Source organism: Chelonia mydas, chromosome 10 (genome assembly GCF_015237465.2).
Source record: "Chelonia mydas isolate rCheMyd1 chromosome 10, rCheMyd1.pri.v2, whole genome shotgun sequence".
NCBI lineage: Eukaryota > Metazoa > Chordata > Testudines > Cheloniidae > Chelonia > Chelonia mydas.
This window is the reverse complement of record NC_051250.2, coordinates 80,248,004-80,274,066: the sequence shown is the minus strand read 5'-3', so window position 1 is coordinate 80,274,066 and position 26,063 is coordinate 80,248,004. Positions and strand designations below refer to the sequence as shown.

At 45.6% G+C, this 26,063-nt stretch overlaps 1 protein-coding gene across 1 annotated transcript in view; it reads right to left on the bottom strand.

The window, feature by feature from the left end:
• NOX5 (NADPH oxidase 5) overlaps nt 1-26,063 on the bottom strand; it is a 93,094-nt gene that overhangs the window by 5,131 nt on the left and 61,900 nt on the right. Inside the window, exons 4-16 of the mRNA XM_043523339.1 lie at nt 21,871-21,994; nt 21,234-21,384; nt 18,031-18,241; nt 15,694-15,928; nt 13,476-13,629; nt 11,639-11,814; nt 10,376-10,558; nt 9,021-9,153; nt 7,878-8,020; nt 6,319-6,480; nt 4,495-4,539; nt 1,959-2,083; nt 1,007-1,091 (exon numbers count right to left, since the gene is read on the bottom strand). Of these exons, the coding sequence (XP_043379274.1) occupies nt 1,007-1,091; nt 1,959-2,083; nt 4,495-4,539; nt 6,319-6,480; nt 7,878-8,020; nt 9,021-9,153; nt 10,376-10,558; nt 11,639-11,814; nt 13,476-13,629; nt 15,694-15,928; nt 18,031-18,241; nt 21,234-21,384; nt 21,871-21,994 (1,927 nt within the window). The remainder of the gene's footprint in view (nt 1-1,006; nt 1,092-1,958; nt 2,084-4,494; nt 4,540-6,318; nt 6,481-7,877; nt 8,021-9,020; nt 9,154-10,375; nt 10,559-11,638; nt 11,815-13,475; nt 13,630-15,693; nt 15,929-18,030; nt 18,242-21,233; nt 21,385-21,870; nt 21,995-26,063) is intronic.

Sequence of the window (26,063 nt, the reverse complement as noted above, 5' to 3'; positions counted from 1 at the left end):
CTTGCAGGCACGAGGGCTCTATAGGGAAACATGCAATCTGGGAGCAGTCAGTCAGTCTGCAAACAACCAGCCTAGAGCAAGGTAGGGGAAATTGTCCTCTCTGCCTTAGGGAGCAGATTGCTTTGTCTCTCTCTGCTCTGGATTCTAAGAAATAAAGTTGTGTTACATTGAAATCTTCCAGAAAGAATATTTTATGTTTCTATCTAATGCCTCTGTCTATATGCCGTGAACATAGCTCTAGGGCAGTGGTGTTTGTGCATTTATTATTTAGTAAGGATGTCTCTGAGTGGAGGACAAGGGTCTGGAGACCTCTTAGCAGAGGTGCATTGAAGGACCCAAACCCTATAAATGATTGGATCGTTTATACCTCTTACATTATTGTTACAGTTACAACATAGGCGCCAATGGTTTCATTATGAGTCCGTTGGCATCCCTATCATAATCAACTGCAGTGCATCCAAAGGTACATTAGCCCCTCTTGACTTAAACGGGGCACTATAAGTCTCAGCCTGAGGCCAGGTCTACACTACCACTAACTCTGGTGTAAACTTACATCACTCAGGGGTGTGAATAAGCCACCACGCCCGAGCAACGTAAGTTGCACTGACCTAAGTGCCAATATGGACAGTGCTATGGCATAGCTACCATCTCTCGCGGAGGTGGATTTATTATGCTGACGGGAGAGCTCTCGCCCATCGGCCTAGAGCGTCTTCACCAGACCTGCTACAGCTGCACTGATGCAGCACTTCTACTGTAGACAAGCCCTGAGATACAGTTTCTGCAGCAAAACGCAGCTATTATTGCATTTTAAAAGTTGGAGCAGTGGTTAGAAGTCGGTAAGCCAGCAGACCCTCGGACAACACAACGTTGGGCCCCGGTCCGGGAAGTTGCTCTGCCCAGGAGCAAACTGCACAGAGCAGCTCACAAGATTTCCCGCAAATATTTACTACCAGCAGTCAGGTTGTCGCTGGGAAGCTTTGAGTTATCCCTATAAGTAGGAGCTCACCTTCCTAAGCTTCATTTCGTCATCCTTGAGGCTCTCAGACCATGAATAGCCACAGCGGGGATCATTTTGTTTTCTCATGCGATACCTAGAAGAATGCAACAGAACCCACATGTGGTAACAAGCACGGTCATGCCAGCTCTTTAGCACCTCCCCGCCCCTGCTCTCAGTAGTGAAAACTCTCATGAGAAAGTCATTAGAGCTGAGCCATGTTTTTCCAAAATTCAACATTTTCAACAAGTTTTTTCTAGTGTTCACCTTTTTTGACCAGCTCTAGAAAATACCCTTATCCGGCTTCTTTGCAAACTTTCTGTTCGGGTGTCAGTCTTCAGTGTAGTGTCTGTCCATTTGGAAGGATGAGTTTGGTTTTAGGAACATCTTTTCACCCACCTGTAAGGACGAAGTCCTCAATGTCAGGGAGAAAGGATGATCTAGTGGAGAGACTACTGGACTGGCTCAGCCACAAACTTTGTGTCTGACCTCAGGTGAGTCACTTGATCTATGCTGGGCCTCAGTTCCCATCTGTAAAATGGAGATAATAGCAGTTCCCTACCTCAGCAGGGCCCTTGTGAGGTTAAAATCCATTCAATGATAATAAACCGCTCAGCTAACAATACCTACCTCGTACATAGCACTGTTCGCCCACAGATCTCAAAGCGCTTTCCAAAGGCCATCAGATCATTATCCTCATTTTACAGATGGGTAAACTGAAGCACAGAGGCAGAGATGACTTGTAAAAGGTCACCCAGCAGTCCAGTGGGAGAACCAGGAATAGTCTCCAGCTAATATGGTGATGAGGTCTAGATCAGATAGAAAAGAACTGACCCTGAACGTAATACATAACATGAATCTTGAAACCACGGTGTGGCTTTTATTTGGCAATGGAAGAAGAATTCCGCCTCCACAGGTTAGTATTTATTCTACTTACAAAGCCTTAAAAAGGTACAATGCCAACCTGTACATGATGCTTTGCAAGATAGAGGCAAAGGGAGTAATCCCGATCCCAGCGCCTACCAGCACAGCATGTTCCGAGGTGAAGATCCTTCGCGTAGGTGTCCCATAGGGACCGTCAATATAGCACTGAGAGAGAAGAAAGGCTGCAGTTTGGAGCCACACAAGACACATTTGCTTCAGTTTCACACAGACACTTCTCATTTTTTTTATCTAAAATAACCCTGCACTGGCAGGGGGACGGATAACAGCCTAGGGTCTCACCCGGCATTCTTTGCACAGCCAAAACACCTCCTGAGCTCAACAGGGGATTCAGGGTTGAAGACCAGCACCTTCAGGGAGCTTCTCCACCTTGAATGGAAGTAGATGACTCTATGACCCACAAGGCAAGTGCTTTGAACCCAACGTGGCCTCAAAAAATTGGTCTTTTCTTTGGGTCCCTAGCTGAGAGCAGAGATTGATTTGAAAGTCTGGTGTTGATGTGGGTGCTACGCCCTTCTACGGCCTTTGTGCTCCTTAGTGTAAGATAGGCAATCAGGGAGCTTGGTTTTCAGCCCATGTCCATCATTGGAACTCCGTGGGCTCCTGTGGAGCGTTGCTGATTTACACCTGCTGGGGATCTGGCCCAGGATTTTTCCTTGAAAAATGTTTCAGTCATTTTAATTATTTCTCTTATTTCCAGCAAGGCGGTTTAGGCAGCGTCCTGTCTGGCTGCATAACATGAGTGAACAGAGCTGTAACTGTGAGATTTAATGTCACTTCAGCTCAGCAGCGCTGACAGAAAAGATGGACACAAGAAGCTTTCTGGTGGGTTCTCCACCCGCCCAAAAATTCAGGGAGAAAACAATCCACTCAAACATTGCAAAGCAATTGTCAGGTTGGCTTTTCAGCCAGAAACAGCTGCACTTTCTCTGTTTGGTGTAGACGCAGGGCCAGGAGAGTGCTCCAGCACCAGTCCAGTCACACCCCACAATCTCATTGCCTTTAGTGGGAATGGTGGGGCCCATAGTCAGGTGGGCAAGGAGGGGAACCTGAGGGAATGAGATTTACTTTAGCCCCGGAGTGGCACTGCTGGCACATGTAAGGACTACTTACAACAGAAAGGAGTTACAGGCCAGAGTCCTACTGCCCTGTCTGGCTGGTGGGTCTTGCCCACGTGCTCAGGGTCTAACTGATCACCATATTTGGGGTAGGGAAGGAATTTTCTCCCAGGTCAGATTGGCAGAGCCCTGGGGGGTTTAACCTTCCTCTGCAGCATGAGGCACGGGTCCCTTGCAGGTTTAAACTAGTGTAAATGGTGGATTCTCTGTAACTTGAAGTCTTTAAACCATGATTTGAGGACTTCAGTAACTCAGCCAGAGGTTAGGGGTCTATAACAGTGCCCCAAGGGTCGGTCCTGGGGCCAGTTCTGTTCAATATCTTCATTAATGATCTGGAGGATGCCATGGACTGCACCCTCAGCAAGTTTGCAGATGACACTAAGCTGGGAGGAGTGGTAGATACACTGGAGGGCAGGGATAGGATACAGAGGGACTTAGACAAATTAGAGGATTGGGCCAAAAGAAATCTGATGAGGTTCAACAAGGACAAGTGCAGAGTCCTGCACTTAGGATGGAAGAATCCCATGCACCACTACAGATGAGGGACCGAGTTGCTAGGCAGCAGTTCTGCAGAAAAGGACCTGGGGGTTACAGTGGACGAGAAGCTGGATATGAGTCAACAGTGTGCCCTTGTTGCCAAGAAGGCCAATGGCATTTTGGGATGTATACGTAGGGGCATTGCCAGCAGATTGAGGGACGTGATCGTTCCCCTCTATTCGATATTGGTGAGGCCTCATCTGGAGTACTGTGTCCAGTTTGGGGCCCCACTCTACAAGAAGGATGTGGAAAAATTGGAAAGAGTCCAGCGGAGGGCAACAAAAATTATTAAGGGGCTGGAGCACATGACTTATGAGGAGAGGCTGAGGGAACTGGGATTGTTTAGTCTGCAGAAGAGAAGAATGAGGGGAGATTTGATAGCTGCCTTCAACTACCTGAAAGAGGGTTCCAAAGAGGATGGATCTAGACTATTCTCAGTGGTACCAGATGACAGAACAAGGAGTAATGGTCTCAAGTTGCAGTGGGGCAGGTTTAGGTTGGATGTTAGGAAAAACTTTCTCAAGAGGAGGGTGATGAAGCACTGGAATAGGTTACCTAGGGAGGTGCTAGAATCTCCTTCCTTTGAGGTTTTTAAGGTCAGGCTTGACAAAGCCCTGGCTGGGATGATTTAGTCGGGGATTGGCCCTGCTTTGAGCAGGGGGTTGGAGTAGATGACCTCCTGAGGTCCCTTCCAACCCTGATATTCTATGATTCTATGAACAGGAGTGGGTGGATGAGGATCTGTGGCCTGCAATGTGCAGGAGACCAGACTAGATGATCATAATAATCCCTTCTGACCTTCAAGTCTATGAGTCAATGATCCTGCAATTGGCTTGGGGTCTGTTTGCCCAGAACCAGCTGCAGGCGAGGCGCTTTAACCAGCCACGCAAAGGAGAATCTTACCTTGATATTACAAACTCTGTGATTCTCACTCAGCTTGGCAGAAACCTGTTACATAAAGAAAACCATGTTGCCAAGAGTCAAGCAGATGACATTGTTCTCAGAATTTATTCCATCTTGAGTATTAAAGTCACCCTTACTCTGACGTGCTAATAGATCTCCTGGTAATACTTATCTATTTCCTTCCAGATTGGCAGAGACATTCATTTTGGTTATATCATTCCTGACCTAATCACTGCACCAGGAATAAGTCAAATACAGTATTATTTTAGCGCTGCAAGAGTCACTTTCAAGGTAGGTGACCATGTACCCATTCTTCAGAGAGGAGTAACATAAAGTAAAGTTTTTCTATTTACATTCCACATTAATAAAAGTTCTCATTATCCAAAATGGGAAGGCCCATTAGTTTAGGGGGAAGATTTTCAAAGGCATTAAATCTCACCCAAGATGTCTGTGTAAATTATCCAGATTGTAATTGAATCAAAAAGGTTGATTCAAAAATGCAATTATTCAAATTCCCATAAATCATGCGTTAGTCGGGCCTAGAAGGGAGAATAAAAGAGATACAAGAATTTTGATCAGATTGACAATGGTAGGAGGATCTCTGCTAACTGAGAGAAAAGAGAATAGTTCAACAGCAACAGGGAGAGAAACTCATTAAAAACGGTGCATATAAATTTTTTATCTGTAATGACTACTCCTTCAGCTGTGACAGAATCAATATCCTGAGAGCTTTTCATATCAGATGATAAAAGCCAGTAAACGTGGTTCTCCAACTTTCTAACATTAGTATGATTTATATCTAATTTTCCATTTTTTTCCCCTTAAAAAGAGAGTGTGTGAATCTTTGCTGATTTTAAAACGGCTTCATTTCTATTCCTTGTCTGTCTAAACTGGTCCACTAGTGACTACTGTCTTATTACACATTTCAGCTTTGTAGAGGAATCTTTTCTAAAATTCACAATAAGAAATTCATTATTAAGCCACAAGCGTATCGTTTTCCTGACATGCCACTTTCCAAATGATGCAGATCAGTAGCAAACACAGATAAAAAGCACAAACATCATCCAGTGTCTGCCTGTGTATTTTCTCTACAAAGGACAAAAGGTGAATGTCAATGAGAATTTTGTGTGTCCACCTATCAGGGATTATCATGATTTGGGCCTTAATCCAGATCACACTTATGTAGTAAACTTACCAGTACTTACCAGTAAACACATAAATAGTCACATTGAAGTCAATGGGAATAGTCAGATGCTTAAAATTAAACACGTATGGGGTTGCAGGATTGGAGCCTTACCTACCACTCAGTGCAACTTGGACTACATCACACGCATGACAGCGCATGGTAGATGTAGTCTGACTATGGAACCCAGCCCAGAGTGGAGAATGGGGATATGAGACACCCAAACTATAACCCCCCAGGAGGCAATTCCGCATCAACATTTTTACTTTTTGTGGCCAAAAACCAAAGACACTTTGGATTTTTTGGATATCCAGTTTTTCAATGAAAAATAAAAATTTTCAACCAAAACAGACACTTTTAGCAAAAAAAATTTTTAGTTAAAACCTCAATTTTCTATTAAAAAAAAAAAAAATTTGGTGGAAAGGTTTTGACCAGTCCTATTGATTCCTGAATACAGGCCCCAAATGTCCAGCATTTACAAGGTCCTCTCCTCTTACTCATCTACCCCTATCTGAAAAGGGCTCATTCACGCCATCCCGACCCAGCCCAGATGGGGCTGATGCAAAGCCGCCTGAACCCAATAGCCTTGGAAGCATGTAATCAATGGTAAGTTGTCTAGCCAACAAATGAAGGGCCTTTACTTCTCTGACGTGCGGGCTCTCTTCTTCATCCCTTCTGGTGACGGTGATGTCAGCAGGTTCACCGTCAGGGTACCTGGTGGCTTTGTAAGACGTCAGTTCAACCGTTTCATCCTTACTGGTGGCTACTGATGCCTCCGAACCAGATGAGCGGAAAAGATGCTCCTAGAGCCAAATTCAATGAAAACACTGAGAGCCATGTCACTGAGATAGATGAAACTTTCTTCTCTTTATTGACAGGAGCTATTTTGTCCATCCAGGGCTTCTCTGCTTAGGCCCCAGGGCAGAACACAACTCTAATGAGGGTTAACAAAATAGTTGGCTCATGAGGTTGACCTGTAACTAGACAGGACGTTGTTGGGCATTTTTACCTCCTTTCTCACTACCCATGTTACAGGGGACAACGTCCAGGACACAGGTCTTCCTGCTTTTCTTACATGCACAAATCTGATACCACGTGGGCAGCAGAATGTCATGAGGATCGCACAGCCGTGAGATACAGAACCAGATCCTTAGCTCGTGTAAACTGGTGTAGCTCCATTCAAGCCAATGGAACGCTGCAGATTTGCACCAGCCCAGGGTCTGTCTTATTTTTTTTCTAGAGGGAGTGTTGCCCAACGGCTAGAGCACTGGACTGGGATGCTGGAGACCTGGGCTCTGTGCCCAGCTCTGCCCCTGGCCGGCTGCGTGATCTTGGGCAAGTCACTTCATCCCACTGCGCCTCTGTTTCCCCTTTTGTAAAATGGGGAGACTGGTACTGCCCTCCTTTGTAGTGCACTGTGATATCTGCTGATGAAGAAGCACTGTATAAGAGCAAGGAATTATTATTAGGCCTTTCAGATAATGGCCTGGTCTGTTTGTTTCAAGTTTCAGTACCACCATGCTGCTTTCCAGTCACCATGAGCATGTAATTCTCTTTCCATCTTGATGGTTTTTATTTTAGATTCAGGAAAATCAGCAAACCCATAAAGAATAGATAGAAAATCCCCATGAGAGAGCAGTATGGGGGACTCCAACCTCAGCCTGGAAATGCTTTACAGCCCTGTTCCTCTTCTGCACACTTCCTACATGTGCCCAGAAGCCCAGATCGTACCTACAGCACACCTGCTGTTTGAGAAATAGGAAGTCGCAATGACTCTACCGGAAGACACACAATTCTGATCCGAAACGTAGCGGTGACTGTCCACAGGGAAGCATCAGATACTGAACTCTGTGGCGTGTTTTAATAAGCTAACAGAGCCCTCTGTACGTCTGACACTAGGACATCAGCCTGAGCAACCCAGACATTTCTGATCCACAAGCCACAGGCTTGTAGCAACTGAATATTCTTACTTTTTTGGGTGTCCTCACCAGGAAGAAATGAACAGCCTCCACCCAGGGCAATGTGCGAGGATAAATACAGGCAGGGTCCCTCTCCCATGCTGATGCCAGCGTCACCGTCACCTAGTGGCAGCTGCAGGCACTATCGTACCCTAACACATTTCACAGAAAGCAAACTAAAGGCACTCCTATTTTAAACTATAAAAAGTGATTCATAAAAATAATCCCTGTCCATTACAAACCTGGGTCCATTTGCGGTACCTCTGCTTTCTTAGATTTCTCATTAGCCGTTTAGGCTCCTGGCTGAGTGGTTCAGGCCACCTGAAATATTCATAGAGTCTGCTGGTCCATTGTCCTTGTGATCTTATATGCAGCCAGATGGTATCTGTGAAATGAAGGCAGACTACGGTGAAATAAGAAGGAGCCTTGTATAAATATTCTGATGAGGGAATCATACAGCTGGACTGAAACTTTCTCCAGGCAAGCAAAGTGATGTATTTTAAAATCAACAGGCCAAGTTCTTGTCTCGGTTACACCAGTAAAAATCTAGAGGAATTTCTAAGAAGTCCAGTGCAGTTATCCTGGACTTCATGGAGAACAGATTTTGGCCCAGCATTTAAGTTAAGGCTGAATTCCAAGCTTTCAGAAACACCAGAGGGAGTAACAAGGCTGCTAAGGAAAGCTAACCGAAGAAATGTGCTGGCCATTTCAATTAGGTCAGTCATCCAATATATCAGCTGCGTTCGCAGGATCCGTACATGAGATGACATGTTACCCCTAAGATAGTCAGCCCCTTTCTGAGCATGGAATATACGGCAGTGTTTCTCGAATTGCAGGGAAATAAGTGATTTGGATGAGACAGTTTTTTGGTCTTTGTTTTTCCTCAGAGAAGCCACATTTCCCATGATTCCACACAAGGGGGAAGGGCAGAGCTGCAGGGCAGGTGGAAATGTTCCCTTTCAGCAGGGACAGGGGAAGCAGAGGTCAGAGGCGGCTGCTGTGAGTTATGCCCATCTGCTTCTCCTTCCAGAAGTGTGGAGCTCACGTCTGCTGGGCGAAGAAGGTGAGGTGGAATACAAGTCCCAGCTCAGCACAGGGAAACCAGACTGGCAAAGAGCTTCCTTTCTCATATGATTTAAAAAAAAACAAAAAACACACAGACACACACACAGCTGCTTCTCGGCATGCCACAGCTAGAGCACCTAATTAAATGATTCTTGGATATTGACTCAGTTACTTCAAACGTAGCCCGTTTGCTGCAAAATCTCGCTGCACCATACCCAATGGTCTCTCTCTGCTATTTTATCATTCTAGCCTTTTTGTAAGTAACCATTCCGATTAAATAGCAAAATGGCGCAGTTCTGGTGTCCAGTATAACCACACACCTTGTTGTTCGGGAGCGCTGCTAATGGTGAAAGGATGCCATTCATACTTCGCAATCGCTGGGATATTCAGGTAAACGTAGTCTCCAGGCTTGTAGTGGAAAAACTGTGGTCTCTTAATCACAAGATGAGTCACCTTGATTGAAATGAAAAGCCAAGAGGTAGAAAATTTCTCTGCACACAAGAGAACCCGGCAGACTGTATGTTACTCTAAGCCTCTTCCACTGGCATAGCTTCTCCAGAGCACAACAGCCTCCAAGTCTGTGCCTGCAGTTTTGAGCATGCAAATAATTGTGGGCATATTTTACAGCATACAGATGTCGAGCTACCTCTCTGTTGGTACAGCCAGGCCCCCTCAACTGCAGAGGTGTGACCGATATCTGCCCCAAGCCTGCTTCCATAGAGAGGCCACTGGGAATGGGTGCCCAGGCACTGGCCTTTGTGTCAATGTTTGCTGAAAAGGTACTATTAACGCTGACAGAGGATTGCAGGTAACACACTTTCTGCAGATTGTTTCATTATCAGACAAGTCAAGATGCAGCTCAAGAGAACGCCTTGACTGGCCAAATACTAAACCATGATTCTGTGCCTTTTGCTGTGCTTTTCACACTGGCTTGTGGAGCAGCGACCCAAAAGAAGGGGGAGGACAACCCTTTAGACACTTAAAATAGATTAATTAATGCCCCGGGCCATATAACGTAAGGACCACTCTTGCACCAGGTGAAAGAATAATAACCCCCAGCTCTTAGCAGATCTCAAATCACTTTACAAAGAGGATCAGTATCCACATTTTACAGAGGAGAAACTGAGGCACAGAAACTTGCCCAAAGTCTGGTGAATAGAGACAGGAATTGAACCCAGATCTCCTGAGTCCCATGCTGGTGCTTTACCTACTAAGTCAGACTGCCTCCCTATTTCAGCACTGCCATTTCTAATTTCCATGAGTCTAGGGAATGCTGCCACTCCAGCACGTTGCCATAATACACAGTAGACAATCATCTGAGTTTGTCTTTTTAATACCTCTTTTGTCTCACTTTTCCTTCCTTTTCCCGTGTCACATAAGAATAGTTGTTATTATAGAGTGCTTTTCACTGGAATCGCAAAGTGGTACAAATGACAAAAGTGCTCCTGTGAAGTAGGGTGAGGATTTTTATCCCCATTTTAGGGAACAGGAAAGAGAGGCAAAGAGGGGTGAAGTGAATTCCCCAAGGTCATGCAGCAAGTCAGTGGCAGAACTAGGAATAGACCCTAGTAAGCTCAATTTCCAATTCTTTATTTCACATCTCACCCCAGCCCCAGCAGTATTTTTAAAACATATTCCCGTAACTGCACATCCTTGGATCACTTTGGGAACAAACCTTCGATGGCAGGAGGTTGATTTCCACAACGTACAGCCCGCCCATGCGTGACACAGCAATGCCAATTGTCTTCTCCACCACAAACAGAAATCCAGGAACCACAAACCATTTCCAGAAATTAGGCCCATGGAGGATTAACAAAGCCCAGATGGAGATGTAGGACAGATGAGTCCAGTAGAAGACCTGCAGGTCACAACAATAACGGATCACTGGGGACACCAGCCTGGCGTCAGTGATGAACAGTAAGAGAGACTAATGAGTGCAGTGGTGGCAAAAGATACAGCCCAACTGTGGCTGTAGTTTGGGTAAAGTGTCACTAGTTTTCCATCATTCTTTTCACTGGTATTTCTAGGCACCAGATACAGTACGCTCCAGCTCGGCTTTCCAGCCCAGCCAACAGCGGCCGTGGACAGGTATGAAAAACCAGTCATTCTTAGCAGTAAGGAGCCAGATGTAGCTCTCAGTTATCCTGGTGTAAATGTGGAACCTCCAAGGACTTCAGCATTGCCATTCCTGGCCAACACAAGAGTAACTGAGGTCAGAACCTGCCCCAGGAGGCCCCTGAAATCAGTGGAGTCACTCTGGATTTATACAGGCGTAACAGAGCGGAAGAGAGGGCACACGACCTCTGTGGCATTGGGGGCCGTGCTTCCCAGACGGAGAGTCTGGGCAGGACGTTGTGAAGATCTGGTTGTTGTGCACAGCAAGTTGGTGCCAGGCACAGAGTAAAAGCAAAGCCCTCGTAAGCCCCTTAAGCACTGAACGTCCATCTGCATTGGGCAGCTTTGCAGACAAGGAGCCAGTTCCTGCACTAACCACCCCCATGCAGTGGGAGAAGTGTCACTGGATGAGAGTTCCTAACTTGGCCTCATGAGGGATGTAATTACCTGAGTTTGTCTGAATTGCTGGGTTTTATTTCTTAACCCATTAAAGAGCTTTGTTCCCCACCTACCCCCTGCCCTTGTGAGCAGGTTTTTCCTGCTGTCTTTCTACATAGGAGTTTGGCTGCATGGGATTCAGTTAAATGAACTCTAAGATCAGCTACCAGTTTACACGGTGCCGCCTGGAGAGGGACTAACACGTTACGATCGTGCTGCGACTGGAATCGCTGTGGAAAGAAATGTATGAAAATGATCCTGGCAGAAAATATGCAAGTCTCAATGGGATGCAGAATGGGAGACACTGGAGCATACATGACTGCACTGTAACGGAGGGGGCACAAGCAAAACCAAACCCCACTTGCAGAGTGCAGCTGGGGAGTACCTCAAAATGGCCGCTCTTCCGGACGAAGGTGCTGGAACACACTAGCATCATGCAGATGAGGAGCTGCAGTGCAATCCCAGTGAGCGAGGCGCTCCCGTGAAACCAGCCAATCCCGGGCCAAGTGGTGAACAGATATTCCCAAAGCGCGGGGCGATCCTGGATCTGAGTCAGCCTGACTAAACACAGAGAAACATGGGGCTGCAGAGCAGCAGCAGCCAAAGGGATTAGCGCTTTCCACAAGGAGTACAGGATCAACAAAGGGATACTGGGCGTTCCAATGTGGCCATGAACTCCTAGGAGCTGCGGTTCCTGATCCGTTCATTTGTCTGTAAAATGCCACACACACCTCAGATGCAGTGCATCTCAGAGATACACAATGATGACAACAACAAGGGGCCATGTACCAAGGTCTCCCATGGAGTAATATTAACCCTTCTTTGACCAAAAAAGCTTTCAGAGCAATGGAATACAAAGCAATCCTTTCCCTTACTGGGCTGTGATCCTGGGACCCCATGGCACTAATCCTGTTCCAGTTGCAATCATGTCTCCTTTCTTTATATTTATTAATACAATATATTATTTATGCAAAAAACAAAACTATACCCCACCCTCCCACAAAATACCTCAGGGGTGCCCTTATAAATCAGAGGAAGTTGAAGTCAGGACTGCTGAATGATTTGTCTAAAAGCAGGATCATATTCCACAAACTCACTTCAGCAGGGACTGAACCCAAAATCTGGCGCACTTGAGCTAAAGAGAAACTTCATTAGCTGGTAACAGTAAAAAGCTTTTAACCTCGTATCGGGGGAAGCCACTAGAGGGGGACAACGCACAATGAACTAGTGGATTACATACAGCTCCAATCCCTTCCTGTCTCATATACACTTCTACCTTAGTTGAAACCTTACACAATTATTAGCAATGGGAAGAGTGAAAATAAAATGCTGAGCTGATCTTACAAGTAACACCTGCCTTAAATCAATTGCTCCCCAAACTTTTGAAAGCTGAACCCCGCCCCCTTTAGGAATATGGAATCAATTTTGCCCCTTCAGTCTCACCGTATCTCATTAAAGGCCTGCTCTTGTTAAATGTATACGTCTTCCATGCCCCCCATGCTCTCCCCCGGATAATCCCTAGAACCCCCCTCTACTTTAGGACATGCTGGAGAAAGCTTTACAATTCTTCCTCTCTTTTCTTACATCCCTTGATGTGCAGTTAAAAAGGCTGACATTTAAAGAAGCTTTATTATTGGTATCCAAAATGAATGGGGCAAATCACACCTCAGAGTTACTGTTTTTTATTGCAGACTCAGGTAGATGTTGCTATGTCAGTTACACACAAGGCAGTTTCCCCTATCAGAGCTATTGTCTCAGGATCTCTTTAATTCAGGTAGATCAAGGCTACATTGGTTATCCAGGAGTCGTGTTTTGAACGGTTTCTTTGCAACCATAACACCTAGAGACCAACTTTTTTGTTAAATAAAAGCTCAGACCCTGGAGAACAATGAAGAGGTTTGTCTGCACCCTGCTGGCTAGTCTTTCATGCCCCCATTACCCTCTCACCAGAGGGTGCACCCCATACTTTAGAAAATGCTGCTTTATCAAGTCTGTATTTAATGTAGATTTCAATCCTTGTTTTTTTAGTAGCTGATGTTCTTCATCGTTAAAGAGGAGTTGGCATTTTCCATTTTAATAATTGATGGTTTTTCCTCTTTAGATCACTCAAGATTTTCACAGTACGTTAGAAGAATGGTTGCATGAGCAAAGCATATTGCAAATAAAAGAATCATAGCAATTACTGCATGGGGGCACGGGCAAGCAGAGGATTTACTACTCACCAAAGTTCCCCACATGTGCTCCGGTGTGAACTGCTGTGAGAGCCCCCACCACATACCCCACGAGCTGGTGGAAGAGGACGCTTTGGTCTAGCGGGAAAACTTTCGCAACCCAGGTAGCTCGCAACCACGTCAGGCAACGGCGCAGCATGAGCACCTTTGAGAACCGGACGACAGTAACAGTCACGCTTTGCTGTTACAGCCCTTTCCATCAGGAGACAGGGCCATAGAGTTTAGGGCCAGGAGGGACCATCAGATCATCTGGTCTGACCTCCGTGTATCACAGCCCCTAAATCCACCCAACACACTTACTTCAAAGCCCTTTGCTAAGGTGAGGTAGAAACATCATCCTGACAAGACAGATGGTAAAAAGACTCGCCCAGGGTCACAGTCAGGAGCTGAACCCAGCTCTCCTGAGTCCCAGCCCAGTGCCCTTCTTATGGGGCCATCCTACCCCTCTTTACCTTTGAGTAAAAGCTAAAGAAGACCAGAGGGATGTCTTTGTACTGGCTGTTCTGGGGTGAGGACAGTCCTGGTTTTACTTGTTCTCACAGAGTTCATATCCTTCTTCCTGTTTGTTATTCTTTAACTTTTTATTTTTAACTTTGATTGTCTGATTCTCGGAAATATTCCCCAGAGAGTGACACGACCACGCGTTCCATTTCCTGCCATTGCAAAGAGCAGTGTGGCCGGCCCAGTGAGTTCCACGGTAACCTGGGCCATGTCTACAGAGGAGCTGGAGGAGTAATTCCCGGCTCGGGTAGACATACCGTGCTAGCTTTGGTCGAGCTAGCGTGCTTAAAATAGTAGCGTAGCCACAGCTGCAGAGGTGGCAGGACAACCCTAGGTACGTACTCGGGGCAGCTAGCCGACCCTGACACCCGTGCAGCTGCCCCAAGGATGTACCTAGGGCTCTATTTTTAGCTCCATCAGAATTAGCACGGCTCTACCCAAACTGGAAATGATGCTCCAGCGTGGACATGCCTTATGATTCTTCCAGCTGAAGTGTTGTCAAAGTAGCGAGAACACAGTCCTGTGGGGTTTGTCCTGAGTCTGGTACTAGTCAATATTTTCATTAATAACGTGGATAATGGAGTAGGCTTATACAATTTGTGGATGACACCAAGTTGGGAGGGGTCTCAAGCTCTTTCGAGACAGGATTAGAATTCAAAACAACCGTGACAAATTGGAGAATTGGTCTGAAATCAACAAGATGAAATTCAATAAAGACAAAGGCAAAGTACTTGTCTTAATGATTGCCAACATTTCCCCTTTTGAACATAAGCAGAGCAGAACTGCTACATGCCCTCATAGAAAAAGCAAGAATCCCCTCTCCCTTAGAAATCCTATTTCCTGAGTGCAGGCGGGGTGAAGGGAAATAACTAGCCAGGTGGCAGTACTGCTGGAAAGGGTCTGGGGGTTGGAGTGGATCACAGATTGAATATGAGTCAACAATGTGATGCAGTTGTGAAAAAGACTAATATCATTCTGGGATGTATTTACAAGAGTGTCATATGTAAGACACGGGAGGTAATTGTCCCTTCTCTACTCAGCCCTTGTGAGGCCTCAGCTGGAGAATTGCATCCACCTCTGGGAACCACATACAAGGAAGGATGTGGACAAATTTGAGAGAGTCCAGAGGAGAGAAACCAAAATGATCAACAGTTTAGAAAACCTGACCTGTGAGGAAAGGTTAACAAAACTGGGCATGTTTAGTCTTGAGAAAAGAAGTCTGAAGGGGGACCTGAGAACAGTCTGCAAATATGTTAAGGGCTGTTATAAAGAGGACAGTAATCAATTATTCTCCATGGCCACTGAAGGTAGGACAAGTAGTAATGGGCTCAATCTGCAGCAAGGGAGATGTAGGTTAGATATTAGGAAAAACTTTCTAACCATAAGGGTAGTTAAACTCTGGACCAGGCTCCCAAGGGAGGTTGTGGAATCCCCATCACTGGAGGTTTCTAAGCACAAGTTGGACAACCTCCTGTCAGGCATGGTCTAGGTTTGCGTGGTCCTGCCTCAGCGCAGAGGACTGGACCCGATGACCTCTCCGGGTCCCTTCCAGCCCCACATTTCTACGATTCCATGCTTCACTCTTCTAGAGCGCCTGCCACGCAAGCACTACCCTCAGCCCCTTGTGACCCCTGATTCATGAACCCTCCAAGAGCGCTGGGAGGGAGGTGTGACCGCCCCCATCTGTCCGGAGAGGCACAGGACTCACCCCAAGGAAGGTGCAGTTGAAGTTCAGACACTGCCCGCAGCCTTTCGCCACCATGACCCAGCCCCCGCGGGGCGTGTGCCGCAGAGCGGCCCAGGTGAAGAGCAGGGTATTCAGGCACAGGTAGCTGCCCATGGAGAGCAGCTTCCTCCTGTTGTTGTGCCAGTAGGCTGGGGTTAAGTAGCGCGGCGTGTGGCTCTTCTGTTCCGCGGTCGGGGGCGTTAGCCAGTTGGCGGCACTGTTGGAAAGGGAGGGAACATGAAGGGAAGAGGTCTGTTACAAAGCAACCAGCTCCCAGGCTCTGCAGCTGTGAGAAGAGCACTGGGGAAGGCCCTGCACCCACTCTCCAAGGGGAACTCCCAGGATTGCCAGTGGCAGCAGCTGCAGGATGCTCTCCTTTGGGTTTCGACTGCAGGTAGCGTTCCTATAGGTGCAGGCACCTGAATCGGTGCATGCCTCAGCCCATGGCAAGCCCCTTTCCCAGCCAACACTCCCTGCCCTCAGACTTTACACCTCCATATAATCCATATAAAACTAAGTCCCTGGCCATAGCATCAAACAGCCTCCAGCTCCAGCTTACAACCAGCTTGATATTAACCCATCCGGATGGGTCATCGAGCAGGTGGCAGCTGTCAAATACGGGGGCAGTGTCCCAGATAGGGCTGAAGGAGGCTTGTAAGATGTGGACGCTTGCATAGCAGCAGCGGCTTCCATGTTTGGGGCCCATCAGCAGCCTTTGTGGGGAAGTCGTGACATCATGTTTGCTACAAAGCTGCTCTGTTGTATGGATACGAAACATGGGCACAGAGGCGGGCTGAAGGTCACTGGATTGATGTGTTCAATTCTCGTTGTCTCCTCCTGCATGTCAAATGGCAGGACAAGCTCAGCAACAAGGATATTCAAAGCCAAACGCAGCAACCGCCTCCATCAGCACTGGTTCGGTTTTAGCGGCTTGGTTGGTATGGATATATTATTAGAATGGAAGACCAACGAATTCCAGCGTGTATGTACCAAGGAATGTTGCTACACGGCCAGTGACTACGAGGGCACCAAAAGCTTCAGTGGTGCAACAAGCTTGCCAGTGCTAGAGAGAAACTGAACGTACAATCAGACCACCTGGGCTGCTCTGCTCATGCAGTGCACTACTGCTTCCTAGATAAATCAGGATTGGTGGAGAAGGATTTGGATAAAGTTACTGGAACACAAACCCTCCTTCCCGGGGGCTGTAATGGCCACAAAGGTGAGCAATGGGAGCCTACAATAAATGGACAGCTGGAGGCACCCTGAAGTCCCAACTTCTTGAAGCACAGAAAGTAGAAAGGCAGCTGTAAGCCACTAACAGGAGGAAACCGAATAGGTGGAGATGATGTGCCTAAGTCATTCCACAATGCCGGAGAAGGGTCAATGTCCCTCAGTTAATGCTGATTAGGTGGAATCAGGAGATTCGCCTTATGAAAATAAGAATGAGAGGTATCCCACTGGGCTCCTCACATTCTGACGGTATCTCCACTGAAGAATCCATTGAGAGAGGGGAACCATCCTGAGTGATACCGCTACCCTCGGCTCTAGATGGGCCTTTAATTGTACAGATTAGGAGAGTCAATTGTGATGTGTAATGTCTAGAACACTACAGTATTTTGCTCCCGTTCACATTCTGATGGTTCACATGGCAAGACTCACTCCTGGCCTCTTCTCCTCCGGGAAGAGCATTTCACCGCACACGACAAGCAGCATTTCCGAGGTGCAACCATGCTCTTCATTTCAGCAGGGGATGCTTGCAGCGCCTCGCAGGAGATGCTCAGGATCTTAGGCCCTTCATTTTTAAACATCACTGCCCTGTTCTGATGGTTAGTCCTGCACTGCAGCAGCACGGAAACTGGTGTCCGGTTTCTCACGCTGGGCATCGGTAAGCGAGTGTCACAAACCATGCCAGCTCCCTGCTCGATGGCAGCTGCCAGCAGTAGACTCAAGCATGCCAAGTCTGTGTAGTTGGAGCACAGCATGGGGGGCGTCTTGCCCTGAGAATGTCCAAGCAGCCCCGTTGTGAACAGAAGGGATGCAGCTTCCTTTAAGTGAGCTGCTTCTCAAAAATCACCCCCAGGCCTCGGACGGGATCCCAGGCCTCGTGCTCTCCCGATGGGGGAGGGGTTTGGTACAGGGACACTTAATTGCAAAGGGAAAAAATAAAAAACACCCCTCCGCGAGGAGGCCGCTGTGAGCATCAATAATGATATTGAAGGAGCCTGTGAAATCGGGGAAGAGCAAGGTGCTACCAAGGAAAATGCAGTTCTAATATACAGCGCTGATTAAGAACCCAGAGGGGCCTGTCAAAGCCATTACCTTATGGTTAAGTTCTCCATGACCTCTGGACAGCATTCTAGTTCCTCCTTGAGTTCCTCAAAAGTGATGGAGCCACTGTTGTCTTTGTCGGCCGACTCAAAAAGAGCCAGCGTGAGGTCATCCAGTTTCTCCTCTGGCAAGGATATTGTGCTCTCCTTCAGACATGATTTCAGGACTGTGCGCAGTTCATCCGGGTCGATGGAACCACTGCCTACAGTGAGCAAGAATTTGCATCTGACACAGATGAAAGTAATAACACATTTGCTCCTGTGTTACCAAGACAACAAAAGGATACACAACAGCTAGTGAACGGGTTTATGAAAACCCTGGGTGCTTTTAGTTTTATCTTCCCCTTGGATACAGAAACAGGCCTCCTTCCTTGCACTCAGGATTTTCATTGGGAAATTGTGCCCCAAGGGTAAGGTTGGCTAATTGTTGATAGATTAGAAAAAAATCAGTTTAATTTAGATTAAGTAGTGAGTGATCTATGTGAAACAACTATTTTGAGAATATGAATTCCAATCTTGATTGACAATGTTCACCATTATGAAACCCACACAGACATGCTTAACTGGCCGCAAAATGTAAAGACAAATTAGCTTAGAAAGATATCTGGTTCTTAGTTTTGTAGCCAATCCTTTAAGCTCAATTAGGTCAGAGCAGAAAATACTGCCAGGTCAGAACTGGGACGTTTATTTTGCTGATGTTTTCACTTTTCCTAGCCTGTAGATAAACCAACATTTCACATGTACCAGAATTTCAATACTAGACCAAACAAAAAAGCATGACCCTCAAAACTAAACCTCTTTGCAAATTTCAAGTTGAGGCAGGTTTCAGAGTAACAGCCGTGTTAGTCTGTATTCGCAAAAAGAAAAGGACTTGTGGCACCTTAGAGACTAACCAATTTATTTGAACATAAGCTTTCGTGAGCTACAGCTCACTTCATCGGATGCATACTGCGGAAAGTGTAGAAGATCTTTTTATACACATAAAGCATGAAAAAATACCTCCCCCCACCCCACTCTCCTGCTGGTAATAGCTTATCTAAAGTGATCACTCTCCTTACAATGTGTATGATAATCAAGTTGGGCCATTTCCAGCACAAATCCAGGTTTTCTCTCCCCCCCCCCCCCCCACACAAACCCACTCTCCTGTTGGTAATAGCTTATCTAAAGTGACCACTCTCCTTACAATGTGTATGATAATCAAGGTGGGCCATTTCCAGCACAAATCCAGGGTTTAACAAGAACGTCTGAGGAGGGGCGGGGGGGGGGGGGAGGGTAGGAAAAAACAAGGGGAACCAGCAGGAGAGTGGGGTGGGAGGAGGTATTGTTTCATGGTCTCTGTGTATATAATGTCTTCTGCAGTTTCCACAGTATGCATCTGATGAAGTGAGCTGTAGCTCACGAAAGCTCATGCTCAAATAAATTGGTTAGTCTCTAAGGTGCCACAAGTACTCCTTTTCTTTTTAAGGGGAAATAAGTTACCTTGCATAATGACTTAGCCACTCCCAGTCTCTATTCAAGCCTAAGTTAATTGTATCCAATTTGCAAATGAATTCCTATTCAGCAGTCTCTCACTGGAGTCTGGATTTGAAGTTTTTTTGTTGTAATATCACAACTTTCATGTCTGTAATCGCGTGACCAGAGAGATTGAAGTGTTCTCCGACTGGTTTATGAATGTTGTAATTCTTGACATCTGATTGAGTTGAGGCAGGTATGTTTTAGAATCAGGTCCCTAGCTTCAAACCTGCCCCTGTAGTTTTGATCGAACCATTCACTATAAATAATATTTTTGAACAAATATGTTTTGTTAACAAAATACTTATTGTCCTTGACTGCACTTGTTCTTCACTGAGTGTGTTTAAATACCATGTATAAATAATTAAAATAGTCATTGGTGCAATCAGTGCATTAATTAATCTCTTTCTCTGTGTGTACCGAAATCAGAGGTGTGACTGCAGCATGTGTAGACATCCCCAAGCTAGCTGTCGTGTAGCTTGCTTGAATAACAATAATAATGATGCTGTGGCAGCATGGGCTAGCCACCTGAATACATATCCAGAATCTTGCATGGACTTGTATAACCAGTGCTGCCGCGTCTTCACTGCTATTGATGGGGATGGCTATGCATGCCACAGTCACACCTCTGATTGTGGCGTAGGCATACTCTCTCTCTCTCTCTCTCTCTCTCTGTGGCCCAATTAATATTTAATTATTTATACAGAGTGGAACAGCTCCAACAAGGGAGATTGGGAGGGAGTCACCCCATGATCCAGTGGTGAGAATACTCAGCTAGGAGGCGACCGATCTGGGTTCAAACTCCTGCTCTACCTCTAGCAGAGTGAGGATTCAAATCGGGGTCTCTCACATCCTGGTGAGTGCTGCAGCCACTGGGCTATTGGGTAAAAGGGGGAGAGGGGGGGACCCACCTGCCCTGGCTGAATTCTGTGTGGGCTCTGATCCACTAGATGTGCTCTAAGGGGGTCTCTCAGCACACCGACCCGATCAGGCCCCACAAGTGAGATAGATGAAGGAAGGCCTAGTTCGAGAATCCCCGTGGGGCTGAGTTGTGAGTTAGGTGCTGAGCTCCTTGGCAGTGTCAGGACTGAGGTGGCTGTGTATGTACCCCATGACAGAGGCGGAGGTACCTAGGGGACTTTACAAATGGAAACATAGGGACTTAGGCAGCCGTAGCTCTGATGATCTAAAGTTTGGACTTAGGTGCCTAACGTAGCAGTGAGGTGTGTAAGTCCCCCTGGTGAATCTAGCCCTAAAGGTTTGGCTCCTCTCCAGCATCTAGGGTAAGAACATACCGAGGTAGAACTTACAATTGAAGCTAATTTAATTGCTACCTTTTATGGGTATTTTTGAGACCTTCATCACAGAGGGGGAAGATTGAAAAGTCATGGATTTCAAAGTTAAGCTTGATAGATGGTTTAGAAGTGTCCACTACCGATAGTTCTCAGACAGATTGCTTTAATTCAGGAGAGAGGTCTATGTTGTGCTGGAAGAGGACAAGGGTGGCGCTATAGAATATTAGAGAATGGCTTCAGCTGAGCTGTCCGATTCGTATAAATATATGCTAATGGCATGTCCCCTCCACCCATCTTTAAGAAGGCAGAAGCACTCTCATGCTCAGGAGGACAGCAGCATTGATATCCAAATGACAACTGGGGGTAAGTACGTTCTTCAGAATCTTACCATCTACGTCGTAAACTTGGAAGAGGAATCTTAGCTTGTCTGTTTCATCTCCATGTATGAGAAGGTTCAAGGCTTTGAGTAACTCATCTAAACTAATGGTTCCACTCCCATCAGAATCAAACAATGCAAAGAACCTCTCCGCGAAGAAGGACTACAGAAAGGAGAACAAATATTTTCAACAACACTTGAGGGGAACTCCTTAAAAACCCAAGCCAGAACTTTTCCATTAACATCAATAGAAATTTTGGCTTAGTAAGGGCTGAATATCATGGTTATGGGCAACCTTAGGAAAAACTAGTCAGATAAACAGACTAAGACTTAAAGATTTATCCCTAGTCTTTCACCTGTGGTTTCCATCACTGCTAACAATATACAACGAGTACTGTGATAATCAAAGCTCTTTATAACCCTTCTTCATTAGCCCCGCCATTCTGTTTTTAAGCTTCACTTTTCTAATTAAGACAGGACAAACAACAGACCACAGACCCTTTTCAATCTGCCAGTATTGTTTGGCACTAACTACTAACAAAAGGGTGAAGTCTAATAATACCTCTACAGTCTGAGCTCACATCTGGCTATTTGAACAGAAACACAGCAGATCATCAGCCAAACTCCCCCCAAACCCCAAAGAACTTGCCTCTTTCACTTTCAGAGCAGTTTTGAATTCTTCCAAGTCAATTTCTTTATCTTCCCCAGCAATGCTTTCAAACTGCTTCGTTACCCACTCAAGCCATTGGGTATCATCGTCTATACTCATTGTGCTAGAAATAAAAAAAAGGCACCATTAAACACTGTCACTAGGACTTCATGTTAATTGCTCAGATTTAGAAATGCCTTATTAGGCACATTAGAGACACAACATGGCTGAGGTAATATCTTTTATTGGACCAACTTCTGTTGGTGAATGAGACAAGCTTTCAAGTTACACCAAGCTCCTCTTCGGCTCTGTGAAATGCACTCAGTGCCACAGCTAAATACAAGGTGGAACAGATTCTTTAGCACAAGTATTTAACACTTATTATAAGAGACCATTCAAGGTGGAGTGGGCTGTTAACAACTCTCCAGTCATGGGGCTAGTGGGTTACAGATCATTGTAAGAAGCCATAAATCCAGTTTCAGAGTAACAGCCGTGTTAGTCTGTATTCGCAAAAAGAAAAGGAGTACTTGTGGCACCTTAGAGACTAACCAATTTATTTGAGCATAAGCTTTCGTGAGCTATAGCTCACTTCATCGGATGCAAGTTGCATCCGATGAAGTGAGCTGTAGCTCACGAAAGCTTATGCTCAAATAAATTGGTTAGTCTCTAAGGTGCCACAAGTACTCCTTTTCTTTTCATAAATCCGGTGTCTCTGTTCAGGCCATGATTTTTAGTGTCTAGCAAAGTTATAAATTCAAGTTCCCAGGGGCATCTTTTGAAGCCATTGTGCAGCTTTCCTTTGAGGACGCAGCCTGAGAGGTGAGCTATGGAGTAACTGTTTCGTGAAAGGTGTTTGCCCAGCCTCTTGTATCATTTCTCTGTGTGAGGATGATTGTCTGGTTTCATCCACACAGTTGTTATTAGGGCATTTAGTGCACTGGATCAGACATATTGCAGTAAGGGAACCGTTTTGGTTTGTTAATGCTTTGGGAATTGAGAATACTTTGAGAATTATATTTCAATATCTTCCTATCATTGGTGTTTCCCCCAGGCCTCTGTTAAAATAGCAGGTACAGCTGTCCAGCCAGTGCCAGCCTCCTCTGTGTCCAGATCCAGCTGCCAGGTCCCAGTCCCAGTCTCTCCCCACCCCATGGTCCTTGTCCACTACTCCCTTTGCTATGCCCTGTACTCCATTTGCCTCTTTTATCTTCTGCATTTGAGTCAAGCTGTGTTCTCCCCCACACTGCTTGAGTGCCAGCCCAGGGAGCATTGGGGGTACAATAGAGACCATCTCCTGGCTCTCAGTTCCTGTGCCCAGTACCAGAGTAGTCAGGAGCAGCACTTGCCGGCAAAACCCTGCTCATCCCCTGCAGCCATGGGCTGGAGCGTGCTCGGTATAGATGGAATCTTCGCAGAATTTAGCTGCCAAACTCTCACATCTCTACTGTGCATGTGCAAACTGAAACTTTTCAAAAGCTAATAACTTAGCCAGATTTGGCATTTTGTCAAGGGAACAGCAAAAATGCATATCCTCAGGCCAGGCCAAATTTCACAAATTTACCACAAAACCCTGGGGAGCTAAAGGCTTTCAATGAAACTCCTATAGGAATTTTTTTAACCTGGGCAAAATAATGTATTTTTCCCTAGTCTTGTTCTCAGAAATGGCAGAACCATTTTTGCTGAAACTTAAAAACAAAAAACAAAAATCAGACCGAGACAGACACCTGGCATGCAAAATTTCAACCCAAATTGTTAACATTTGGTAAAGTTACAAATAACTGAAAACAGGGTTTTATAATGGGAAGTATCAAGGAACCTTAACTACCAGCTTTACTTATCATAAGAACATAAGAATGGCCATACTGGGTTAGACCAATGGTCCATAAAAACAGGAAAGAGAGAGTAGTCAACAAGTCGTTTCAGTATTGTAAATCATCCCATGTGTCATGTTCTATTAAACTAAAACCCTTCCAGATACCAGATCCCATTCTTACATCTCCAGGAGTCAGCCAAATAGGAATCATCGTAAGAATTTTACACTCCTCCTGAAAGGATCTTCCAGTAATATATCAGGTATTTTTATATCCAGTTTATATGTGTGTGAGAGAGACACACACAAACTAGGTATAAAATACTTGACACGGCTACACAGGTTTTATACACTATATTATAAATCTATCTATAAAGGTAAATCATTATCAAGCTCTGTACCACTTCACACTGTCTTTTAATTTATGATTTCACACGTTTCCTGACTCATGTCCACTTATTCTCTCATATGTTAAATTGCAGCCTAGTTATTCTGTTGCCTCATTGTACTTAAAATGTAGCTGACCACAGCTGTTTATGTTATTCTTTTAATTTCCTTTATTTTACATCGCTGGCTCTATTAAATGGTCTAACCTTGAAAACTGCACCCTGCCAAAATCAGTAAAGAGCTCCGATTCACACTGTGTCTCAGTCTTTATTTATTAGCCATCAGGAACACATGGGGAAGTGTCTTTTTTCATGCTGCAACCTTTATTCAATTTTTGAACAAATCCTACTTGTGAGGCAGTAAACTGTGACTAAACTGGGGGGACGTTGCCATGGGAATGTCAGAACCAGAAACCAGATAGTAAACCACTTGCACTTTGCTATGAACTGATGTAATAGGCACTTCAGGTCCATGTGTGATAAGCCAGTTAGTTTAGAAAGTAAAGTGCAGCTCACACAGCAAGGGGTATAGTTTCAGTTCATCACTGGCATGGAGGCAGCAAATCTCATTTTGGAAGGCTCCCTCTGTTTACTTAGTTACTTAAAAACTCAGTAAGTTGGCAAACTGACACGCTATGGTTAGTGCAATAAAGGAAAACTCTAGGCTGAATGCAAACATGGCAACAGACAAGGCTCAGCTCCCACACTGCTGTCCTGGGCAACATAGTATGGGGAGGAGGTGAGGAACCCTCAATGGTGAAAGAACAGGTTACGGACTATTTAGAAAAGCTGGACATGCACAAGTCCATGGGTCCAGATCTAATGAGTCTGAGGGTCTGAGGGATGTGATTGCAGAGCCACTGGCCATTATCTTTGAAAACACATAGCGATCAGGGGAGGTCCCGTGACGATTGGAAAAAGGCAAATATGGATGGAAAAAGTGCCCATCTTTAAAAAAGGGAAGGAGGAGAACCCGTGGAACTACAGAGCGGTCAGCCTCACCTCAGTCCCTGCAAAAATCATGGAGCAGGTCCTCAACTAAACCATTTTGAAGCACTTGGAGGAGAGAAAGGTGATCAGGAACAGTCAACATGGATTTACCAAGGGCAAGTCATGCCTGACCAACCTGATTGCCTTCTATGATGAGATAACTGGCTCTGTGGATATATGAAAAGCAGTGGATGTGATATATCTTAACTTTAGCAAAGCCTTTGATACGATCTCCCACAGTATTCTTGCTAGCAAGTTAAAAAAGTGTGGACTGGACGAATGGACTATAAGGTGGATAGAAAGCTGGCTAAGCAGTAGTTCTGCAGAAAAGGACCTGGGGATTATAGTGGACGAGAAGCTGGATATGAGTCAACAGTGTGTCCTTGTTGCCAAGAAGGCTAACTGCATATTGGGCTGCATTAGTAGGACCATTGCCAGCAGATCGAGGGAAGTGATTATTCCCCTCTATTTGGCACTGGTGAGGCCTCATCTGGAGTACTGTGTCCAGTTTTGGGCCCCACACTACAAGAAGGATGTGGAAAAATTGGAAAGCGTCCAGCAGAGGGCAACAAAAATGATTAGGGGACTGGAACACATGACTTACGAGGAGAGGCTGAGGGAACTGGGATTGTTTAGTCTGCAGAAGAGAAGAATGAGGGGAGATTTGATAGCTGCTTTCAACTACCTGAAAGGGGATTCCAAAGAGGATGGATCTAGACTATTCTCAGTGGTAGTGGACGACAGGACAAGGAGTAATGGTCTCAAGTTGCAGTGGGGGAGATTTAGGTTGGATATTAGGAAAAACTTTTTCACTACGAGGGTGGTGAAACACTGGAAAGCGTTACCTAGGGAGGTGGTAGAATCTCCATCCTTAGAGGCTTTTAAGGCCCGGCTTGACAAAGCCCTGGCTGGGATGATTTAGCTGGTGTGGATCCTGCTTTGAGCAGGGGGTTGGACTAGATGACCTCCTGAGGTCTCTTCCAACCATAATCTTTTATGATTCTATG